Source organism: Phalacrocorax aristotelis, chromosome 5, assembly GCF_949628215.1.
Source record: "Phalacrocorax aristotelis chromosome 5, bGulAri2.1, whole genome shotgun sequence".
Lineage (NCBI taxonomy): Eukaryota > Metazoa > Chordata > Aves > Suliformes > Phalacrocoracidae > Phalacrocorax > Phalacrocorax aristotelis.
In genome coordinates this window covers 24,149,541-24,170,648 of record NC_134280.1, presented here as the reverse complement: position 1 = coordinate 24,170,648, position 21,108 = coordinate 24,149,541, and the positions used below count along the sequence as shown (strand labels likewise).

The window sequence follows — 21,108 nt, the reverse complement described above, 5'->3', positions numbered from 1 at the left end:
TCACAGGTGGGAATAACTTCTTTGCATGGAAAGTATAAATGGAAAGGGTCGTAGGCACTCCAATTCTAATGAAGCACCAGAAGTCAAAATTCAACCTCCCTTCTGGTGATGAGTTATATTTTAAAAAATACTTACTGTGGTAGAAAGATGAGATAAGGCCTTAATGTGAAGAAGTTCTTCATATATAATTTCTAAGTCATCTACAGTTCTCTGGCCAGGCCTACAGAGAAAAGATAAAAAGGACAGCAAAATGCAATAAATGCCCCAAATAAATGCTTCAGAGAAGTGCAAAACAACAAAAAAGTCTGTTGCACTGTCTGTTGAAGGGTACATCCTCAATAAACAGGGACTGAATGACGGTTCTGGCTGGAGGACTGAAACACACAAAGGATGGAAGCGTTCTGAAACCACCTGAATGACACCAAGAAGCAGCCATAGCTACAACCTTAGAGAGATCCTGATTAGGCAGCTTTCCTGATGAAATCAAGTGTTCGATATGTAAAATGGTCAGATAAATCAGAAATGGTACATAAAGATCTCTTCCTCTCAAAAGGATTCCCAAGTGTGGGACCTGCAGTATTTTTCATGTGGCACAAATTAGGTGTAGCAAACAGACAGTAGTAGTGGTTTGTAAAGGAGTGCATGAATTTCCGCTGAACAAATTGGAAGAGGTGGCAGTGCATATTGGAGGACAGTAAACGACTGCTATAGAGTTAATGCTGAGTGCTGTTGTTTAGCCACAAAGGTAAATAAGAACCACTCAGTAGTTTCAGCTTCTCTCACTGAAAAACACAAGAAGCTGCCATTAATAGAAAGCATGCATTGATGAAGGAATAATCCTCCTGTAGCACAACGAGGAATGAGCCTGCCACTGTAACTGAAATGATTGCATTTCTGTAGTCCACACACTGGAAAAATTTCTGGTTGCTAAAAAAGGACACAAATACTCTGAGGACTGCAGTGTGTCAGAGATGCTTTGGAGGATCTAATAAATAGTACCCATGAGAAGAGAAGCTTGTGAATAACTCCTAATCTTTTTCCCACTCACAAGATTCTCTTCAGCTAAAGTATCTAATACAAGTTTCTTTTCTAACAGGACAAATTCTCCTGTGATATAATTTCAGACAGCACACTGGAGTTACGTACACACACACACAGAAAAAATCCTTTAAAGCATTATCCCAAGTTACTTTTATAGGACTAAGTCCATTCAAACAATATGTTTTAGATTTGTGAAAAGCAGAATATAAGTATTAAATCAATGGGTCAAGAACAGAAGAAAAGAGCAACCTAGTCAAAAGGGAGAGAAGATAAATTTAAGAAGTGAGGAAATGGGATACAGAAAGTCCAGTCCAGGGGCAGGAGTTTCAAAGGAGAAGGTTTACGTGCTTACATTAAGAATAGGCTAGTGCGCAGTTCCATACCCCACTGTCTGCAATGTGCGGTGCCAAAAGAATTAACAGCACAGTTGAATCTTTGGACAGCCCTAAAAGAAATGTCATAATGAGCCTTTCTAATAGATGTTTTCCTCCTGAAATGTCAATATGACAGGAGATCCTAGCATCTAGAGGATCAGGAAAGTTATATAAAGAAATATAGTGCTCTACAGGTTTTCTGCCTAATCACCTCTTGGTTCAACAGTCTGTCTAAACCATCTGTGAGGTAGAGGGAGTTCCCAGCAATCGTGTCACTCTGGAGATATATTGCATCCTTTTGCAAAAGAAGTTTATTGGAGACTTCTCTTGGATGAAGGAAGTACTGAAGAAGTTACAGAAAACGTAAAAACAACTGACATCTCTGCTGAGTGAGCTATATTCTTAATCTGTTCTTCACTTACCAATGACATGCATTTATTATTACCCAAATTAAAGACCCATTTAGACAAAAAAACACTTTGGATGAAAGGATTCTTTTCCCATACAGAATGGAATAAACTGTTAAGGGAGAAACAGAAACTGGTTTGGTGCTGCTGTGCCCTCTAGTGACTCAAAATACTCTTTACTATTTCTAAATCTGGCTTGAAATTAGAAGGCTGACACTCCCAGTGATTTATGTGGGGCAGTAGCAGCTTAATTACGTACAGAATAAAGCTAAGCCAGTACTAGCAACCTTTCACTGGAGATTTAAGAAACACAAGGTAAAGATTTCAACAAATAATACTTCCCATAGGAAGTAACAACTTTAATTTTATTACATGCTTGCAAAACCAGCATGTCTTGGAAAATGGAAAACATAGTGTAACAAATCAACAAATTTCTATATGAAATTAAAAGGATGATGTCTTACTATATCAGATCTCTATCAGGACAAAAGGCTACACTCTTCTTTCAGTATGTCGTTTGCCTCCTGTGTTAGACTGACAATCTACACTGGATGTTCCCAGTCTTTACTTCTGCTTCTGCAGATGTCACGTGGAGAGATATTAGGCATCGCTGCTTCTGTAAAACCTGTGTGGTGACCCACTGATGTTGATTTGTAGGATCCTGCTGTGTAAAGACCTAGTTTCTGCAGGGGACACATTCTAACAGCGATAGCTGGTTGTAGGCAGGATAATAAATGGAATAGGTAGAGAATGAAGCTACATATTAGTGGACAGGAGAACTCAGATGATATTAAGTTATCAACAAACACTGTTCAGTGTTTGGAGAATTTATCAAGGTCAGAGACACTGAGCTTCTCTGCGACTAGGATGTTGACAATAACATAGTACTTTGCCATTGATAAACCATGTACATACAAGCAACATAATTGATTACAGCTAGCCAGAAAATTCTTAGATAATAAGAACAAGAAAAAAGATCAGAGACCCCATAACATTGTGATTATATGTTAAATAAGCATACATTTCCAGAGTACAAATTTTGTCTTCAAGTACCATTAAACTATATAGGATATATGAATAATTTTACCTACTACCCGTGTCTGAGTGTGAAAGTGAATGCATGTTCACTTACATTAGCACAGAAGCTAATTATGTAATCTTTGTACTTGAATCAGTGCTCCTTGATTAACTCCATAAATGCCATTTACCACATATAATACCCATAAACATCAGTGAACTGATATGTGGAAAGATAATCTGTATTTCCTGTCCCAGGAATAACACTTGGTTTATTAAATGTCATTGGCACGAAGCTCCACCAAGGACTACGGAACTTAATACAGTCTTTAAGGAGAAATCCAGTATGGTTCTTACTACTAACAGCTGAGTGGAATATCTAAATGAAACACCTTAAGGACAAGAGAATAAATATATCTTGCTTAATTTTTACAAGACCTTCAGGAAGCTATAGATTCTTACCAATGATTAAATTGGTATTTTATTATATATATATTTTGTGTTGTTTACCATGTTTAGATTTGTTTTCACTTCCTCTCCCTAGCATCCTGTTGCGCTTACTCAGATTTATTGTTTCAGTCATACTGCTAACTTACTGAAGCCTCGAGTTTTAAAAAGGAATATAATCCATAACATCATCTGAGCTAAATACTGCTGCCTGATGAGTATCATTCTCCCCTTAAAGACTCCTGTTATTATTGTGTTTAGCTTTGTATTACAGCATCCTATTTAATTAGGGTTTACCATCAAGCTAGCTATATCTGAACACCATTAAAATAAAATTAAAATAACTGGAAAAATGTTTTCAGGATGTATTTTCATAGTGAGGGATTGAAATGCTTGTAAGGAAGAGCTATGTTAATTCTACAATATTTTTTTCCAGGGACTTGCTCAAGGTCTGCACCTGTGCTCTGGGCATTATAAGGAGCAGAGAGCTGTGTTTGCTACTTCACAAAAAGCTACTTTCACATTCACAGTGTATGTATTTCCAAAGAAAAAAAACCACCCAATAGCAACAAGAGCCTGCCAAAAATTTCCCTGAGCTCTATTCTGTTTTTTAAACTATAGAACATTCTTTCACAGTTTGACAGTTAAAATGCTGCAGTTAATGTAATAAACAGAGAATTTTTTAAGTTGGCTGTCAAAACAAGTGACATTTTTTGCTAGAGATTTTCAGATTTTGAACAATAGAAAGTACCTTTCAAAGCAACAGCTTCATTATACAATCAAATTCTCAAAGTAATCTTCTCATCAAAGAATATTGTCTTATTTCTTTCAGGGTAATTATCTGAGTTCTGCAACCTCTCCGGAAATGGTGACTATTATAAAATGCAGCTGTGTTGGTTGGAAAATTGTGGGTCCTGCTCAGGTCAGCTAGAGCCAGTGTCGCTGAAGCCCTGACAATTCCTTGAACTTTTGGCAGCTGTAACAGTGTCTAGTCAAAACTAGCAGGACTCTGAGGATTCATGGAGATTTTAACAGCTTTGATTCAGCACAGCCTAGGGTGGATTTTCACCTAACAAAATCATAACGCATGTAAACTGAATACTAGAACAGTAGTTAATATGGTGCCTGACAGTACAAGCTTGCTTTCTTGAGCAAAGGGCAGCAAAAATAAGCACTTTCAGGGATAGGGACAGGGAAAGATGTCAGATGGCTGTCAGTCTTGAGAAAACCTCTTTCCCCTCACTATATTGCATGAAAAATCTCCTATGAATGTTCTTTCAGGCGATGCTGTGCGAGTGACAACACAGAGGGAAGAGCAGTACTTTCCACAGCATCATTCCAGCCTTTCAGCTCTCTGCAAGGGGTGTGGATGATAATCAACATTGATCCTGCCAGGGTAAACTTACAGTGGCTGCTCTGAAAGTCATGATGGAAAGCAAACATAGTAGGCAGCCAAACCCCATGATAACCTAATGGGGCAGTTCTCCAAAAGCCAACCTGCCCAGTCAGTCTGCGGCAAAGGAGATAGTGCAGAAGTGCAGGGTCACAGCACACATAGCACAGCCTCCTAATGACTGGCATCTGCTCATGGGTGCGGGAAGCCCTCTTTTGCTCCTCAGTGAGAATGCACAGGACATCTACATGTCTGTGAGGAGAAAACACCTCACTACCCTGACACCATAAGGGTTTATGGAAGCATCATGTTCCCAGTCTGGTTTCAGTCTATGTATTTTGTGTGATAGAAAGTGAGTGCTCCTTTGGTTGTGTTTGACTAGACCTCTAATAAACAGAGAATTTATACTTTTAAAACTATTGCTGCATGGCAGGGTTACCTATTTTTATAAGCACAAGTATCTGATGGCACTTTTTGAAATTAAATGCTTTTAGCAAATTTTTTGAGAAGTGCCATCTAAACAAGCTTACAGTCTAAACAGACAACACAGGGACAAGAATGGAGCAGGGAGAGGATACAGATGGAAACAGAACAGGAGCAAGCACTTGAGTGAAGTGGTTTCAAAATATGTTTAGTATAAAAAACATTCTCACACTGCAGACAGGGCTCAATCCTATGCCATAGCAAAGACAAATATTGTCGATGGCTTCAAAGAAGCGGGAACCAGCTTTGTATACTTACCTTTCTTGTACTGACCCTTACAACTAAATCTTCAGTATAGACAACCTTAAGTAATTAATTATTCTCAGTGTGCTTAATTAGCAGTAAAATATGTCTTTAGTGCCCCTAAATACTACCTGCATAATGAAGAGGTTGCCTTCAATGGAGGGTCAAACAGAGTTTGTACTGGTTGCTTTGAAGTCACTACAAAGCTGCCTTCAAAACATGCCTTTACCAGTTTTCAGTGCGTCCAGAATGTATTGCTGAAAGGACGTTTAGCCAGCCAATGAGTGAGAGGACATGATCGGATAGCTATGAAAAGGTTAGCCAGACATCCTTGGTGGCCTAGGTACACAAAGTATTCTTTTTAAAGTATTGATTTTATATGATAAGAAAGGATAACTAAACCCACAGAGCCACATTTCACACCTTGCTAGCAAACTACAACAGGCCAAATCCAGCCTATCTTAATTCAATATAGTTCTACCAAGGATGAATATAATTAACGGCTGCCACTGACGACTGTAATTGAAAGGTACCCGCTGCGCTGCCATCCTGCCACTCTACTCACTCACAGTAAGTTAAGGCAGCACAGTTAATTGAATGGCATGTCTACACAGAAAGTGTTAACAGAGCAGGACTCTTCTATTACCTGCAACTTGCTTTTGGGGAGACTCAGAAATGAAATAAAAATTCAACGCAGCATTTTCCTCAAGGTGAGTATGATGGCACTCATGGCTTTGATGGTTATTCTCAACACACAGTTCAAATTCTAAGGATTAATGAGGACTGGAAATGACTTAATATGGACTTAAAAACTTTAGAGGTTGAACAAACTGGCATTGAAGTGAAATAACTGGCTAAAGGATGCCTGATAATAAATGTAGATTTCACTTGTTTCCATGTCACAAGGAAGATCCATGTATAATATTAACTCTTTAATCTGCTTACGGTTTTCTGAGAATCATCCTCATATGAGCATCTGGCCCAATCTGAGACAGAAGCAGCATGGTGTCCTGTAGCTCCTCATCACACTCCTTTTTCTCTTCCTCAGTTGGCAAAGGGGCATCTTCACGCTCATCATCCAAAAATCGATAAAATAAGTATTTGTCTTGAAAGTGGTGTTCCTGATCCACTGAAAACAACATATCAAACACTAAGCTCTCCTCATTAAAGTTAACCTTATAGAAATCTGTGTAGCATGGTATATGTCACAGATATACTAGTTAAGAAGGGAAAGAAAGCTACAGAGAAACTGCAGGAGTATGAAACACCTTTATTTCACCAAATTATGTAGCTTGGAGGGTACGCTTTTAAATTGTATACTACAGATACTTTCCAGAATTTGTTTGCAGGTATGTGTTTTGTGGGTGTGTATACATACGTGTGTGTTCACACATGTGTGCATGTTTCTTACTAGATCTGCATTTGTTCTTATTGTTTCAAACCATTTCATTTAAGCAAACAATTCACACTAGGGAAACGGTTATATAATGAATTTCTGTGAGGTGGTCTCTAGCATGAACACCTTGCCCTACAGGTTTCAGATAGGACTAAAAGGTAACAAAAGCATCTAAACTCTTTCTGATGTACCAGAAATGTACATCATCAAGAAAGTTTGATGATGAACACAGGGCAAGTTCATTGACTTGTGTCCTGGTGGAAGAACTTAATGGAAAGACTATCAAGAGAAGAATTCTAAAGAGCAGCTACGGTATGGCAAAGGACAAACACTTGGACTTCCAAGCATGTCAGTGAGATGTATTGAGTTGGATACTGTGACGCAGCTTGCAACAGCTTGCGCCTGGGAGTTCAAGGCAATATTTGGCAGGAATTAAAGCTAGAGCCCTTAGGGTAAGGAAGCAGTGGAAAAAATCTGTCTTCTCAGTGTGGGAATTCCTTCCTAGGATATGGGAAGGATAAATACAGAGGATAAATAGGAATGTACTGTAATAAAGCTGCTCTTCAGAACTTAATAAAACTGTACATGCAAAGCTTCAAATACTAATATTGCTTTAGAAAGCTACCCTTTTGAGGGCTATAATATCCTGTTACCAAGTAAATCCTGCCAGATAGAAACTGAAAGTCAGTGTAAAACACAGTCAGAAAACTAACACAGAATCCCAGATCTCTGCACTTGAATATTTGGAGTGTTGAATTTGGGAACCATTCCAAAACCACTAAAAATCATTCCAAAATTATGGATCTGAGCAAACAAAAATGCTTACATTCACTTTCAAATGCTGCAGATCTTTGATGAAGATCAGTTTTGTGCATGGTAGTACACCTCTTGGTTTTGGCCTGAGTGCTATACAGCCCTCGCAATATAATCACAAGCCAGTGTACTCCTAAGCATAATGAAAGTTATCATTATAAATTGTTCATTTACTTTTCAGTACTGTCAAAAGTTAAAAAGGTACATTGGATTAATGTAATACTGTCTGTGTGTTGCACTTGCACTTATGAATGAACAGGTTGTTCTGCAGCATTTCTTTTGGGCTCATGGACCCTTTCTTTTTTATGAGAGATCTACAGAGGCACTGATGTCACACATTGCCCGTGCTTTAGTCAAGATGCTGGTTTTCTTTATCTTACCATGGTTAAGAACACCTTCTTCCAGCAATACTTGCCACATGCCAACAGCCTGGGTTCGTGAATGGACACAAGGACTTTGCTGCATCATCCAGTCAACTAGTTCTGTCCCCACACAGCATTGCCTGAAGGACAAATGAATAGATAGAAATGAAAAGGGAGCTAGCCAAGAGAGAAATCACACACAATGTTTGCCAAGAACAGCAATATCTTAAACTCTGCATAACCTGCACAAGACACAACGTCACCATCTGCGTGTATATGCTTGAAATACCAGTGAAGGTGTTCAGTTTTGAGAGGATCACCTCAGCAGGACAACAAGTGCTTTGGGAAATGCAAAGTTCAGAGGATCAGAGTGACCCTGTGCCACCTGGTACAAAGCCTGTTGCATCAGCACAACAACCTCCAACACAGATTTCAAAGGAAACCTTCTCTGTATGCCATGGGATAGCAAAAGCATCATGCTTTTCAGAATCCTGCACGAAAGCAATAATCTAACACTGTAAAAACTTTGCCAATGAGAACAGCCTCCACCGGAAGAGCGAGCATTATGAGGGTGTTCCTCCATTTGTAACCAAACTCTGGCCACACTGTATTTGGGGACTTTGGTTTGTAGATCTACAGTGTTTCTGGGGCTCTCTCATGCTAGGTGCTGGTCACCTCACACCTCCTGACTGACCCAGAGGCAGGCAACAGCAGGCCTCAAGTTCTGGAGAACACCCAAAGAGGGTGAAAAAAACAAAAAGCCACATGGTCACTAAGTAAAATTCTTTGCATAGCACTACCTAGCTCAGCAGAACAGAAGCAAACAAGCAATGTGATAAAAAACTTACAAATCTATAACTGATCACACATAGAACAGAGAGGAAGTTGGCTAGTCCTTCTGGACTGGCTCATGTGGCTCCACACACTTCTTGCATAACTTTCAGAGACCAAGGAAATAGATAATACTGAAATTGCTGAAATCTAGCTCAAATAATGCTCTTCCAATTAAAAATCCCATTTTGATGACAAAACTTCCCCTCACCTGGATCCAATCTTAATTTTGACATTCCATATTTAAAAAAAAAAACAAGGATAGAATAGTAAGAGTTGAGTTTTCCCCAGCTATGTATAAGATAAAATGGTTCAGTTGTTTGGGTCAGCATTCGTCTTCATTTATCATGCATGCTCTTTTGTTCTTCTAGAGCAATGAGCAATGTCATATCGTGATATATTCTCAGATCAACCTGCAAGCTCCAAATACGTTTCAGCATATTAAACACATTTTGACTGAAATATGGAAAATCAATGCACTTATCTCAAAAGCAGATCAGCAGCATATTGACTTACTATTTAGAAAAAGACATACTCAGAGATTTTAAAGCAATTTTTACTTAAACATACTCTGAATAATGCATTAGGTATTTGATTTAAACATTAGACACTAAACCAAATTGATTGTTCCTTTAGCCAACAGCAGATAGATCCTGACTCCTTGAAGTCAGATTCCTATTCTACAAGTGCCATTGTTATCTCACTTCAGCAAGACAGTGCTGCCACCAGCAGGAAGATAAGAAAGCCTGGCAATACACTGAAAAAAATAAATTTAAATATAACAGAAAATCTCACCAGGTGAGTTTTCAGAACTCCACACTGAGCAACACTGCTGTAGCAATCAGTACAGCAACATATTAATGAGCTTTCCTATTATCTCTTACTGATATACAAAGAGAACAGAATCTACATTTTAATTTGATATTGCACAGACCGGTCCAGCTAACTATGCTATTAACTTTGGAAGAGTTTTTGTATGTGAATACTCTGTTCACAATCATGGACTCAATTTCCAGCCAAATTACTTCAGAAAAGATTTACCAGGCCCATTAAAGACTGCATAACATCCAGACTCAAATACAGAATAATTTCAGACCTTTTGAGACCTGCAAGTATGGTAAAGCATAAATCACAAATCAGAGGATGGCACGCATAAAAATTCAGAGACCTCTATACAATCAGCTCACACACCTGTAAGTCTTCAGATGGTATTTACGATCTCTTATCATGTGAGGGGCTCGGGACAGAATTGTATTCCGTAAAATCTTTCCAGCTCTGAGGATCTTTTCTGAAGGAACCTTGGTGATCATGGAGAAAAAAACAGGGACCAAGACACACAGATTTTAAACTTTACACAATCTCTGTACTGCCTTCTGAAAAACAAAACACAAGTTCTCTTTTCCCTAAATTAAAAGTCCTTGCAGAGATGCTTACTTTTGCAGAGCAATGTAGTATATATTTGGGTTTTTAAGTCTCACATACTTATCACATCTAACAGAAAGCATCACTTCAGCTGATATGCATCATACTGTTGGAAATAGGAGTTATTTCCATCTGTCTAGCGGTCTGGCTCTACAGTGCACCTGTGTCCTATTACCTGTGTAATGGTTTTAGTAGGACGATGTGGGATGTGAGGTTCAATAAGAGGTGTCTGAAAAATAAAATGAAATTAAATACATTTTTAAAGGTTGAGGAGTAAAATAAAATAAGGCTAAAATAAAAAACTGAACAAAGAAGCTGTAAAAAAAAAGAATTATGTGTAAGTCCAAGCTCTGCCCAGCGGACATGAGTAGAAAAAGCACTCTGAATACATCCTAAAGACAAACTTGGCTCTTAATGCTCAGCAAATTAAAACAGTGACATGACATGTGAAGATGAATAAACAAATGCATGTTAAACTTTTTAAAGTACTAATAAAGTGTGCAATGGCCAAATCAGATCTGAGACTTGCTGCTCTTGACCTGCAGTGGGCACAACATTTCTCATCATAGGCTGCCTCCACCGTGGAAACTCTCTCCTCCTTCAACATCTTTTTATATTCAGCTCTCTTTTCTCTTACAGTGTAACACAAGAAAACAGTAATGAAGAAAAAGCTCTGCTCCCACCTTCTGTCTTTTCTAAACTATCTGGCCTAGCTGGCAACCTTTTTATAGCCTCTCACCAGAGCTCTCTGAAATGCAAGCGCACACAGGCCACTCACAGAGACCTGGGTAAGGATTTTCACAAAGGGGCTGGTAAAGGAAAAAGAGAAGAGTAAAGCAGATGACTTGGTTCTGCAAAGGGAAGAGTAAAAAGGAAGGCTATCAGGGCTCTACAAGAAAGAAGCAGAGGAGGGGATGGGAGAGATGGGAAAACAGGCACATAATGAACAGGTGAAAGGAGAGGAAAGATAGGAAGCACATGGCACAACATAGACAAAAAAGGAAAGCAGAGGGTTAAAGGACAGCAGAAATGGAGACAAAGGAGAACAAAACCAAACTTCAGCAGCCACCTCAGAATGATGAGAAGACCTTTCACTTTGTTGGGACTTGTAGTTAACAGCATGGACCAAATTTACTTCCATTGTGAAATGTCAGGAGACACAACACGAGGGCTGAATTTGGCTGGTGGTGTGGGCTTGTTGACAGGGCAGAACATACCAAACACAGAGGTCTCCCACAAGGGCAAGACCTTGCACGTCAGCCCATGGCAGCCATGGCTCCCTTATACCCGTACAGCAAAGGCAGGACAGTCAGGTCAGAAGTACGGTGAACACATGCCATGCACTGCTGGGTTGCTGGGTATCAGTTTTCTTAAGCTGGGCATCTGTTTGTTAGCTCCCACAGGATTTTAATGACGTGACAAAGTCCTTGTAGTAATCAAATAGTGCTAGGAGCTACAAAGGCACCAGGAGACTGTAGGTCAGATGGGAAGGGGAAAATGAGGGAAGCACATGACAGAAATAAATAAAGATAAGATAATCTTAACCAAGAGGCCTGTATATGGAAAACAATGAGAATGATTTTTCATTTCTAGTCATACCTTACAAGAAGTCTCTGAAAAGGCAAATCAATACAATTAAATTGGGATTCCTGATTTTTCTCATTAATAAGTCTACAATTTTTCAAAGGCCTATTTAAGTTATAAACATTTCTGTCCCACTGAAAGGGCAGTAAAACATCCCTCAATATTTCTTGGTTTCTGAACTGTGTGGAGCATGCTTTAGACAGTCTACATTTGCAGTTAAGGCATACTAAGAATAGCAAGAATCTTTTGAAAGGTGCCTCTAATGCAAACAAACCCACTGAATAACAGTTTCAAACTGGTACATAAATAATGAAGTCAGAGATATCACTCTGAGTATTAATAACTTTAGCTTCCATTTTCTTTTGAAAGGATTTCAAGTCCTCATCAAGTTCAATGAGGCTGAAGGTAAATATATACTTAAATGGTTGGCTAAATTGACATTAAAACCATTACAAAAATGATTTTTAAATTCTACATTCTTAAAAGATTTTTTTAAATCAATAAAGCACAATATACTCAATCTAGCTTCCAGATTTTAATTCTAGTTAAGAATATACTTCAAAGAAAAGATAAAATGCATAAGACAAAAATATAAAAGACTTTTACAGCAATAAACTAGTGAAAATGAATCTCATTTTTCTTCTTTAGAGCTTCCATTAAGCTACAATAAAAATGCATAAAACTAATAGTTGGGAAAATCAAATATGGAAGATTTGTCAATAAATTTCCCATCCTAATCAAAACAGAATATAAGAGAGCATATAGAAGAAATCTGATTCAAGCCAAAAGTCCAGAAAACATCGAAGGTGAAACCTAGGGCACAGCTCAAGATTCCGCAAAAAGCAGCAGGAAGCCTTTTTCACCTATATTTGATCCTGACCAATATGGAAGGATCAGCTGCAAACACACAAGGTAACTTGGGTGGGGGTGATCATGAAATGATCCAGTGTCAGTACTTTACAGAAGGAAGGAAGAACATTAAAGTAGAAACAATGGACTAGGAAGAAAAATTCCCATAAGATACTGATAGCTAAATTCCTGGAGCAGGTCATGGAGGAGCAAGTGTAAGGTAAAAGCAGTTAAAGAGAGTTGGTAGTTACTCAATGAAACAATACCAACCACACATAAAATATACCCTAGCATAGAGCTAGAAGATGTAGTAAAGACTCAACTTAAGAAAGAGCTCTTCACTGAAATACAAGAAGGAAATGTACAGAAAGGCTAAGGTAAGGGGGTTTACAAAAGGCAAGTATAAAAAATAATTTGAATAATGAAGGACAAAATTAGAAAAGCAAAGGTATCAAATGAGACAGACCTACGAAGAAATGTCAAGAGCTACAAAAAATATTCCACAAGTACATTAGTAGTAAAACAGAGAGAAGGAAAAGTGTTGATCCACTGCTCAACAGAGGTAAATCTATTGACAGATAATTCAAGAAGGCCAGAAGCAGTTGATTTATTTTTTTGTTTAAGTGTTCCTTAGAAAGATCAGTGGCAGACAGATGGCTAATACCCTAAGTTGTAGAGTGAAAGGAGTAAAATCTCAGCCTGAGAAAGCAAAAGAATGGATGAGAAAATATTACATAAATTAGCTATTTTCAGATTGGCTGGGTTTCTAAAATTTCATGCAGGAAACTTGAAGAGCTTGAAGAAACTTAAAGAGGGCTGCAGCCACCTCAGAACCTTCATCAGCCACCTCTGACAATTCTTGGGGTCTAAGGAAGGCAGCAGAAGACAGGAAAATGGGAAAAGGAGGAGCTGAAAAATGACAGACATATCAGTTTAACATGACTTCCTAGAAAAAGTCCATTTGTAAGCACCTGGAAAAGAACAGGGAGATGAGTGACATGTGATGTATATTAATCAAGAACAAATCATGCCACATTGATCTAATTTCTTTCTAATGTTGGGTAGCAACACAGATTGGGGAAGAAACAGTAGTTTTCTAACCCTTTACTTTAGTAAGACTTTGGCACAATCTCATATGATAATCTCTTCTGCAAAGGCCAGATTAAATTTTTACAAAATAGGTGCGAAGTCAGTTGGAAAAGTATATTTTGAAAGCAATTATCAGTGAAGCACTGTCCAACTGGCAGTCATACCAGAGGTCTATTCTGAGCACCATTCTCAAGAATATATCACATCTGATACTATTAAATATTAAGACGGGATGAAGTAGAATGTACACTGATTGATTCTGCAGGAGACTTCAGGATGGGAGGGACTTCATGTACATTGGAAAATAAGTTTACGATTTGACACAGTTTTGACATTGGTCTGAATTAAATATGATGCTATTATGCAACACAGATGGTGCTGATTACTTTTCTAGGCAGAATCAGATATACAAAGACAGGGTAGGAAACAAGTGTCTTAGCAGCAGTCCCACAGAAAAGGAAATAAGGTTTATAATAAAGATTAGACAGAATTGAGTAAATAATGCCGTACTTGTATAAAAGCAACAAATACTGTACTGAGATGTAGTAACAGATTAGATACATAACGCAGTTCTGCTTTAGTCAGCCTAAGACCTAAGCTGAAGTACTGTGTCATATTTGCCCACTTCACATCAAAAGTATCTAAACCATCTGGACAGAATTTAGAGGAGAGCAACAAGTATCATCAGAAAGCACAACATAAATAATCAAAGTTGTTCAGCTAAGGAAAAGGCAAGTCTTAGCAGAAGCATGATAAAAAAGACTTCAGATTTAAAAGGCCTTTGAAAAGAAGAAAGAAGTCACCTAGTCCATCTTGCAGAGATCAGGAAATAGGGTTTAAATTACTGTAAGAAAGATTCAGGTTAGACAACGGTGAAGCTTTCCTAACAGTGTGGACAGTGAATACTGGCACAGATTCCTAGGGAGGTGTGGTTTCTCCATCTTTGGAGGCTTGGGAGGATACGTAAGGTATCTGTCAGGAGTGCTACTGCTGTAGTGAATTGTACATGTGGCTCAGGGACGACTAGATGCTTTCCTGAAGTACCTTTTAGCCTCACTGTGTGGCACTGTGTAATTTTCGAGGACACCTTTACATGTCTAAAATTAGTTCAACCACAAGGTGGTGCTTAAGGAGATGATCAATAATACAGCCCCCAGAGCAGCAAGCCCAGACTCAAGAAAACAAAGCAGTCACTCCTACTGAGGAACAACATCATTGCCATCCAAAAGACATGCTCAGCAAAGAGTTCCCCCAAAGTTACAGCCTTTCAAAGCTTCCGCAGTGACCTTAGCTGCACTAGCAATGAGATGAAATGCAACAAATGGAATCACAGGACTTGGACTGAGTTTGCTATAGAAAGGTAAGTCATCCTTCAAAGGCAGAGTAATGTAACATCAATTAGTTAATAGGAGATACAGTGTTCCTGCAACAGTCTCCCGTCAAAAAAAGCCTGGATGCTGTAAGGGATTGTATCTTAGGATAATATTCACAACTTGGCTGAAACCTAAGAAATATTTTGTAAGTCTTTACAATCTTGGATTTCCCAATAAGGGGTACTTAGAAAGCACTTAGAAAAAAAGAAGTAACTCTCGCTATAAAACAGCAGAGAGTGAGCAGGGTGTTTAACTACCTTCTTAATACATTCTGGAAGCCGATCAGAATAGTTTACGAATTATTACCAAACTCCTAGCCACAGCAGTGACAAGTGTTCCTGCTCTTAGCTTTCCTTCAGCATGAGATAGAGCAACACAGCAGTACCATCTTGAGGGTTAGCTACAGCATGCCCTTTTCCAACTAGTGCACACACAGTTTACTATCATCTGCTGATCCCCCCATAGGAGAGAAGGTGTGTACGGGTCTGAAGGGTAGAGAGGGGAAAGCTGCAGGTGTTGGTAGAGGGAGGCAGAAAATGATCATGAGAATCTGTGATAAAATGGCTTTCAGCATTAACTTTGACAAACTCCATATCTGTACATTTATGGATTCACATTTGGGCCATTTAAACAAACCCTTCATGAAGCCAATCACAAAACTCCCTATTTAAACTGGGGCAAAGTAAGGAAAGTAGCAATTTTAGCCTCCATTCCTTTGAAGATTCAAATATTTATGCATGAGAGCGATATCATAGATTTAAATAGGACCATTCATGTGTATAATTTTATGCACACATTTAATCTCTGGAGAAATAGGCCTTAGATTACCAACTACAGGGCAAGAGCTGCCGTTATTTCTGTGCTCCTTACCTCACTGAGCAAGCCATATGCAAACAAATAAATAATATAACGAACAATAATAGAGACCTGACATGAGGTCTGTATTTGTCAAGTTATTTGAATCTGCTAAGTAAAGTCCCAGAACATCTCTTATAAAAATACATTTTTCTATTCCCCTTGTTAAATAGCTGTAAAGGGGTGTTTCTTCTGAGCCTTTACATATGAATGAAAGCTTTAGATCTACATCAGTTTGGATCTATAGAACCTATAGACGGAGGGGACCCAACTTACTACTCTCAAATGTTAGTGTAGGAATTGTGTATTGCAAAGTATTAAGATGAAATAAAACAAAAGCCAATGAATCATGTTTTTCCCATGACCTCAGTTTAGCTCATCTTTGAACAGAGAACAAGTTTCTGTATTTATTGGAGTTAAGCATGGCATGTGAAGTTACCAAGGCGATCAGATAAACCTGTGCACTACTGTTGACCCCTTGGTTTCCAACTGAGGCACTGAAAAGACTTGTAAGTGACATCTGTTTTCCTGCTGGCTGGCAGGGGATCCACAAGAAACAAAGGACAAAAACCCCACAAGGCGAGAGGTGGCAGCAGCAACAGCCACATGACTAAGAGAGGTCTGTTTGTTTTACCCCCTCAGTATTTACTGCTATTGGTGATTTAGGGCCTAATCCAAATCCCACTGAAATTACTGGCAAGTCCCTAACTGACTCATCGGGTTTTGAGTCAGGCCCATAGTATTTGATTCTCCGAAGTGTATTTCAGGAAGCAGAGCATCTTTAGCTCTTACTGGTTCCAGATGACTTCTGATGACTGCCATTTAAGACTAACACGTTTGACTATCCTTATATATATCTTGTGAAAGGCTATCAATGCTCTGCCTGGTTCATTTGGCAGGAAATAAAACATACCAAAAACCATTCCCACAATACTGGTGAAATATAACCAGTCAGTAAGATACAGCGGACAATCAGCAAGAGTCCCCACAGCCCTCCCACACACCACCTTCCCCTTCTATTCCTATCATTCTTTCTCAAATCTATATATCCATATCCAAAAAGTTGCCTTTTTTTGTAGTATGTCATCTACCTGAGCTACTTCAGATACGAATTCCAAAGATATGGGGCCTTTGTAGAGAAGACTCTTTTTCCAATACAAACCAGTATTTCCATCGCTACACAATAACCATACAGCAGGCATAAAGATGAGCATACAGTATCATAGCTGTGGGAGTGCATTTCCAGGTGGAAAGCAGTCTTGGACAGAGTATCCTAAAGCCAATTCCATTGGTCTTAGTTCCATCTGCAGAGAAAGAGTATGTCAATGCAGTCTGCACCAACCTCTGCCAGGATGCTACAGCTAAAACAATACACTTAGTGAATGCAGCTTGCTAAAAAACGTCAGAGAAGCAGCTGGCCAAAGATTCTGTCATAAAAAGGTCCTTTGAAAAGCATTTTTGCAAAAATTTGAAGGAAAATGTAGGAATTTCTGTGCTGGATCTCTGGTGTAGCCTGATGTAGAACATGCTGATACACTGACCAACTCTTGTCATCAGAAAACAACCTATGTCATGACCTCTAACCAACCCCCCAGGGTGCACACTCTGTAAGAAACCTTGGCACACATTCCCTGCCACAGGCTTTTCTGATGGTTGGGATGTTACCAGGACTGATCCCTGCCCAACCCTGACCACAGTCATATCTGCAGAGGGACCTTACCACGCCCCTCCAGAAGACAAGAGAAGTGGAAATAGAAATACAATCATCACTACTATGCTGAAACATTTCAGTCAACTCTTCACTATCACCCCACTAATGCATGCAGCAGCTGAGAGAACAAATCTGTCCTCTCTAGCACTCTCCACAAGCCAGCACTGGCAGCTAAAGAGCAACATGCCTGCTCACACCTGCTAACTGGAAAAGTCTAAAACTGGCAATGACTGATCTCATGCCAGGTCTGTAGGTGACTTAGCAACACTTCGCAATTAACAAAGGACAAATAACCCAGAAAGAGCACTTGCTTCTGCTTTTCATCACGTTTACCAAACAATGCAAGTACTAAAAGGACCTGTAGGCAGTCTAGGTAGTCTAAAATTGTATCACCAAAGCATCTTCAAACCACCCATGCTCACAAAAGACAACCATATAGTTTCTTAAGAAACATCTGTAAACAGCAGAAGTGGGAAGCAGGGCAAAGTATGGATGGAGGCAAACACAAACAGTCACAAAATTGTTTGCAAAATTAGGGAACTTCCACAGAAACAGGAATTAATTGTATCTTAAAAAATCTTCTGAGTTTCACAAAACTACAGCACTTATAATCTAAATACCCCAAACTATGAACTAACTAAATCAAGCAAAATAGACTAGTAGAAATTGTCAGGACCGGTGGTTAAGACAGCTCAGTTTTATTCTTTTTTTCTGAATTAATTGACTGCATGACCTTGCAAATCATGTAATCACACTGTTTCATTCTCCTCTTTTTGGAGAGAGGAATATTAATAATGTCTACCTTTGTAAAATGCTTTGAATAGTGTCAGTAAATGGGCTACTATCAAACTATTCAGAGTAATGATGACCATTTAAAAATCTATATTCTTTAAATGTAATACAGTCTGAAGACTAACCTGTATTTTAAAATACATTCTAAAATTGCTTTTCTTTAGTAATCTACATGTATTAATAGCATAAACAGGAAAATGTGTTGCTTTAAATTCTAAAATACAATCAGTGTAGCAAATTTATTTTAGAAAGTTAAATTGAAATTGCATTATTAACACTTTTACGATGTTTCTTTGACAAACTGTATACGTCCGTCCTTTTAACACAAAACGATTCAGCCATTACCAGAAATGATACTTCACTGTGAATGTCCAAGGGAAAAGGAATATTGAAACAGACTATGACCAGTGCACAAAAACCCCCAGAACATGTCTAATGATGTCTTATTTTCCTGTCATTTTTCTACTTCCCTGCTACAATGAAACAGCTGCTATAACTACACGGCACACATTGAATAAAATGTCAGAAAATGCTAACTCTGCTGTGAGCACTCCCAATATTCTGATAGGTGTGACTACAGTTGTCATAAGGAATCTCAAGTCAGCGTTGTCACGGGTTTCTCTGCTGTGGCATTTTTTAACCTACAAAAAAATAAAGCATTTTTTTCATGGTCTCTCATGAGAATTACTGGTTTCTCAGTATCCATGGCTTTAATAGTATGTTCACCTGAAATTATTTACTTCTTGAAAAACAAACTATAATGATGAAGATGAAAAGTTATGATAAATATTAGGCAGCAAGGTTACTTTTTTAAGATCTGCCTCTCACCCACGTTATAGATACACAGCAACTATTCAAAAGACAAACTGAAGGGAAGCTAAAGATGAATAAGCTTCTGGAGGATTTTTTTTTCACTTGTTCCCAGATACCTTTGTAACTTCTGCACCCATCTCCCACCTCCAAGTCTCCCAGAAGGCATGCCTCTAGATAATCAGGACTGGGTGGGCTCTCCTATGCTTAGAGCACACCCAGATGCCTCTCTGAGGATTAGGTGGTGAAATTTTAGATGGAAGCGGTTTCATGCCAAACAAAAGGGTGCTAAAAACTGGATGGAGTGTGAATTAGCAAGTGAGATCATGAACCTATTAAAATCAATGGTAAAACTCTTGACTTTGGTGCAGTCAAAATGCCACGCAAGTGAGGCAAGAGCACCGCTGTCTTCTGGGTGATAGCAGTTCATGTGTTGTGTGACCTGACCTCTGAGTGTTTCAACTTCTCCACCTGTAAAATGGGGGCAACAGTATCTACTCACATCTCTGACAAGTGATGAGAATGAGCAACTGACAACACTGCTGAATCCTGCAATTGAAATCCTGGAAGTCTAGTGTCTACAAAGTCATCCTGTGCATTTTACAATGATTTTTAACACTGAAAGGAAAAGTCATCAAAGTGAGACAGGGCTAGAGGGCATTGAAGGTTACCTCCTGAATTCCCTGGGGTGGTGAGCAACAAGGCAAAGCCTCTGGCAAGCAAGGAACAGAAGTTCACTTAAACCCATTTTGTGTCTCTTCTGCTGATTCCAGGTTCCTTCTTCTCCAAGTTCAGGCCAGTGCATTGTGTGAACATACGTGAAATGAAGAAACATTGAAGGAGTGCAGCACATCTGCCTCAGATTCTAGCTGCCCTGTCTACTTCTCATTCTTCTTCCTGTCATCCTTTTCAGAATAAATTTTTGCTGAAAATGGAACTGAAAAGGAATAATCTAACAATATCCAGTGCAACACCTTCTGCTATCCACTTCATAGAAGGAGTTTTTTAATGATCTATGTAAATGTTTTCCATCTACATGGAATATATTTCCTAAAAAAGGTAAATGGTGGTTTCTGTAGTATATGAAAGTAAACAGAGGAAAGAAACCCACACTGATGGTTAGATCAGAACACGTTTTCAAAAAAAGCAGACATTCTTCTTTCAGCCAACTATTTCTTTACTTCAACAGCTTTAAGTCTTCTGTCATAAGCATAAAAACCATTGAAGCACTGCTGTTGAATTTACATATTTGTGCATCAGTGGAAAAGGCAAGCATTCTGCTCTTGGCAAATATCCACAAAACAACCTTCCTTAAAACTTCTGTTTCCCATGATGTCTACAAACAGCATGTCAAGGTGGAGGGTGCTGATGTGCTGAACCTGCTACCTGTCTCATCCAAGTCTTTCAGACTGCGGTTTATCTGTTGGGTGATTTTGTTTCAAAATTGGATTGTAGTCTCATTAGGGTAGCGCCCTTCTTCCTAGGACTTCTGATGCAACACATCAGAACATCCCCTGACTGGGATGTGTTAGCACCCTCACAACTCTGCTAACCACAATGAACCTTCATGACCAGAGAGATCTAACCAAAACATGGGGTGACCTCATTGCAGTCTACAACTTCCTCAAGGAGGGCAGCGGAGGTGCTGATCTCCTCTCTCTGGTGACCAGCAATAGGATACAAGAAAATGGAATCAAGTTGTGTCAGGGGAAGTTCAGACTGGACGTTAGGAAAAGGTTCTTCACTGAGAGGGAGGTCAGTCACTGGAACAGGCTCCCCAGAGAAGTAGTCACAGCACCAAGCCTGTCAGAGTTCA

The 21,108-nt window shown here is 39.0% G+C and overlaps 1 protein-coding gene across 6 annotated transcripts in view; it reads right to left on the bottom strand.

Moving 5' to 3' along the window:
- The window catches only part of RAPGEF4 (Rap guanine nucleotide exchange factor 4), a 163,866-nt gene that overhangs the window by 44,973 nt on the left and 97,785 nt on the right, over positions 1-21,108 (bottom strand). For 3 of the 6 annotated variants that reach the window (XM_075093464.1, XM_075093468.1, XM_075093467.1), the window contains 6 exons: positions 10,405-10,458; positions 9,999-10,105; positions 7,995-8,116; positions 6,351-6,534; positions 1,394-1,486; positions 136-220 (listed from right to left, as the gene is read on the bottom strand). In XM_075093464.1, the coding sequence (XP_074949565.1) occupies positions 136-220; positions 1,394-1,486; positions 6,351-6,534; positions 7,995-8,116; positions 9,999-10,105; positions 10,405-10,458 (645 nt within the window). The remainder of the gene's footprint in view (positions 1-135; positions 221-1,393; positions 1,487-6,350; positions 6,535-7,994; positions 8,117-9,998; positions 10,106-10,404; positions 10,459-21,108) is intronic. The other 3 variants (XM_075093465.1, XM_075093466.1, XM_075093469.1) reach the window with 3 other exon arrangements.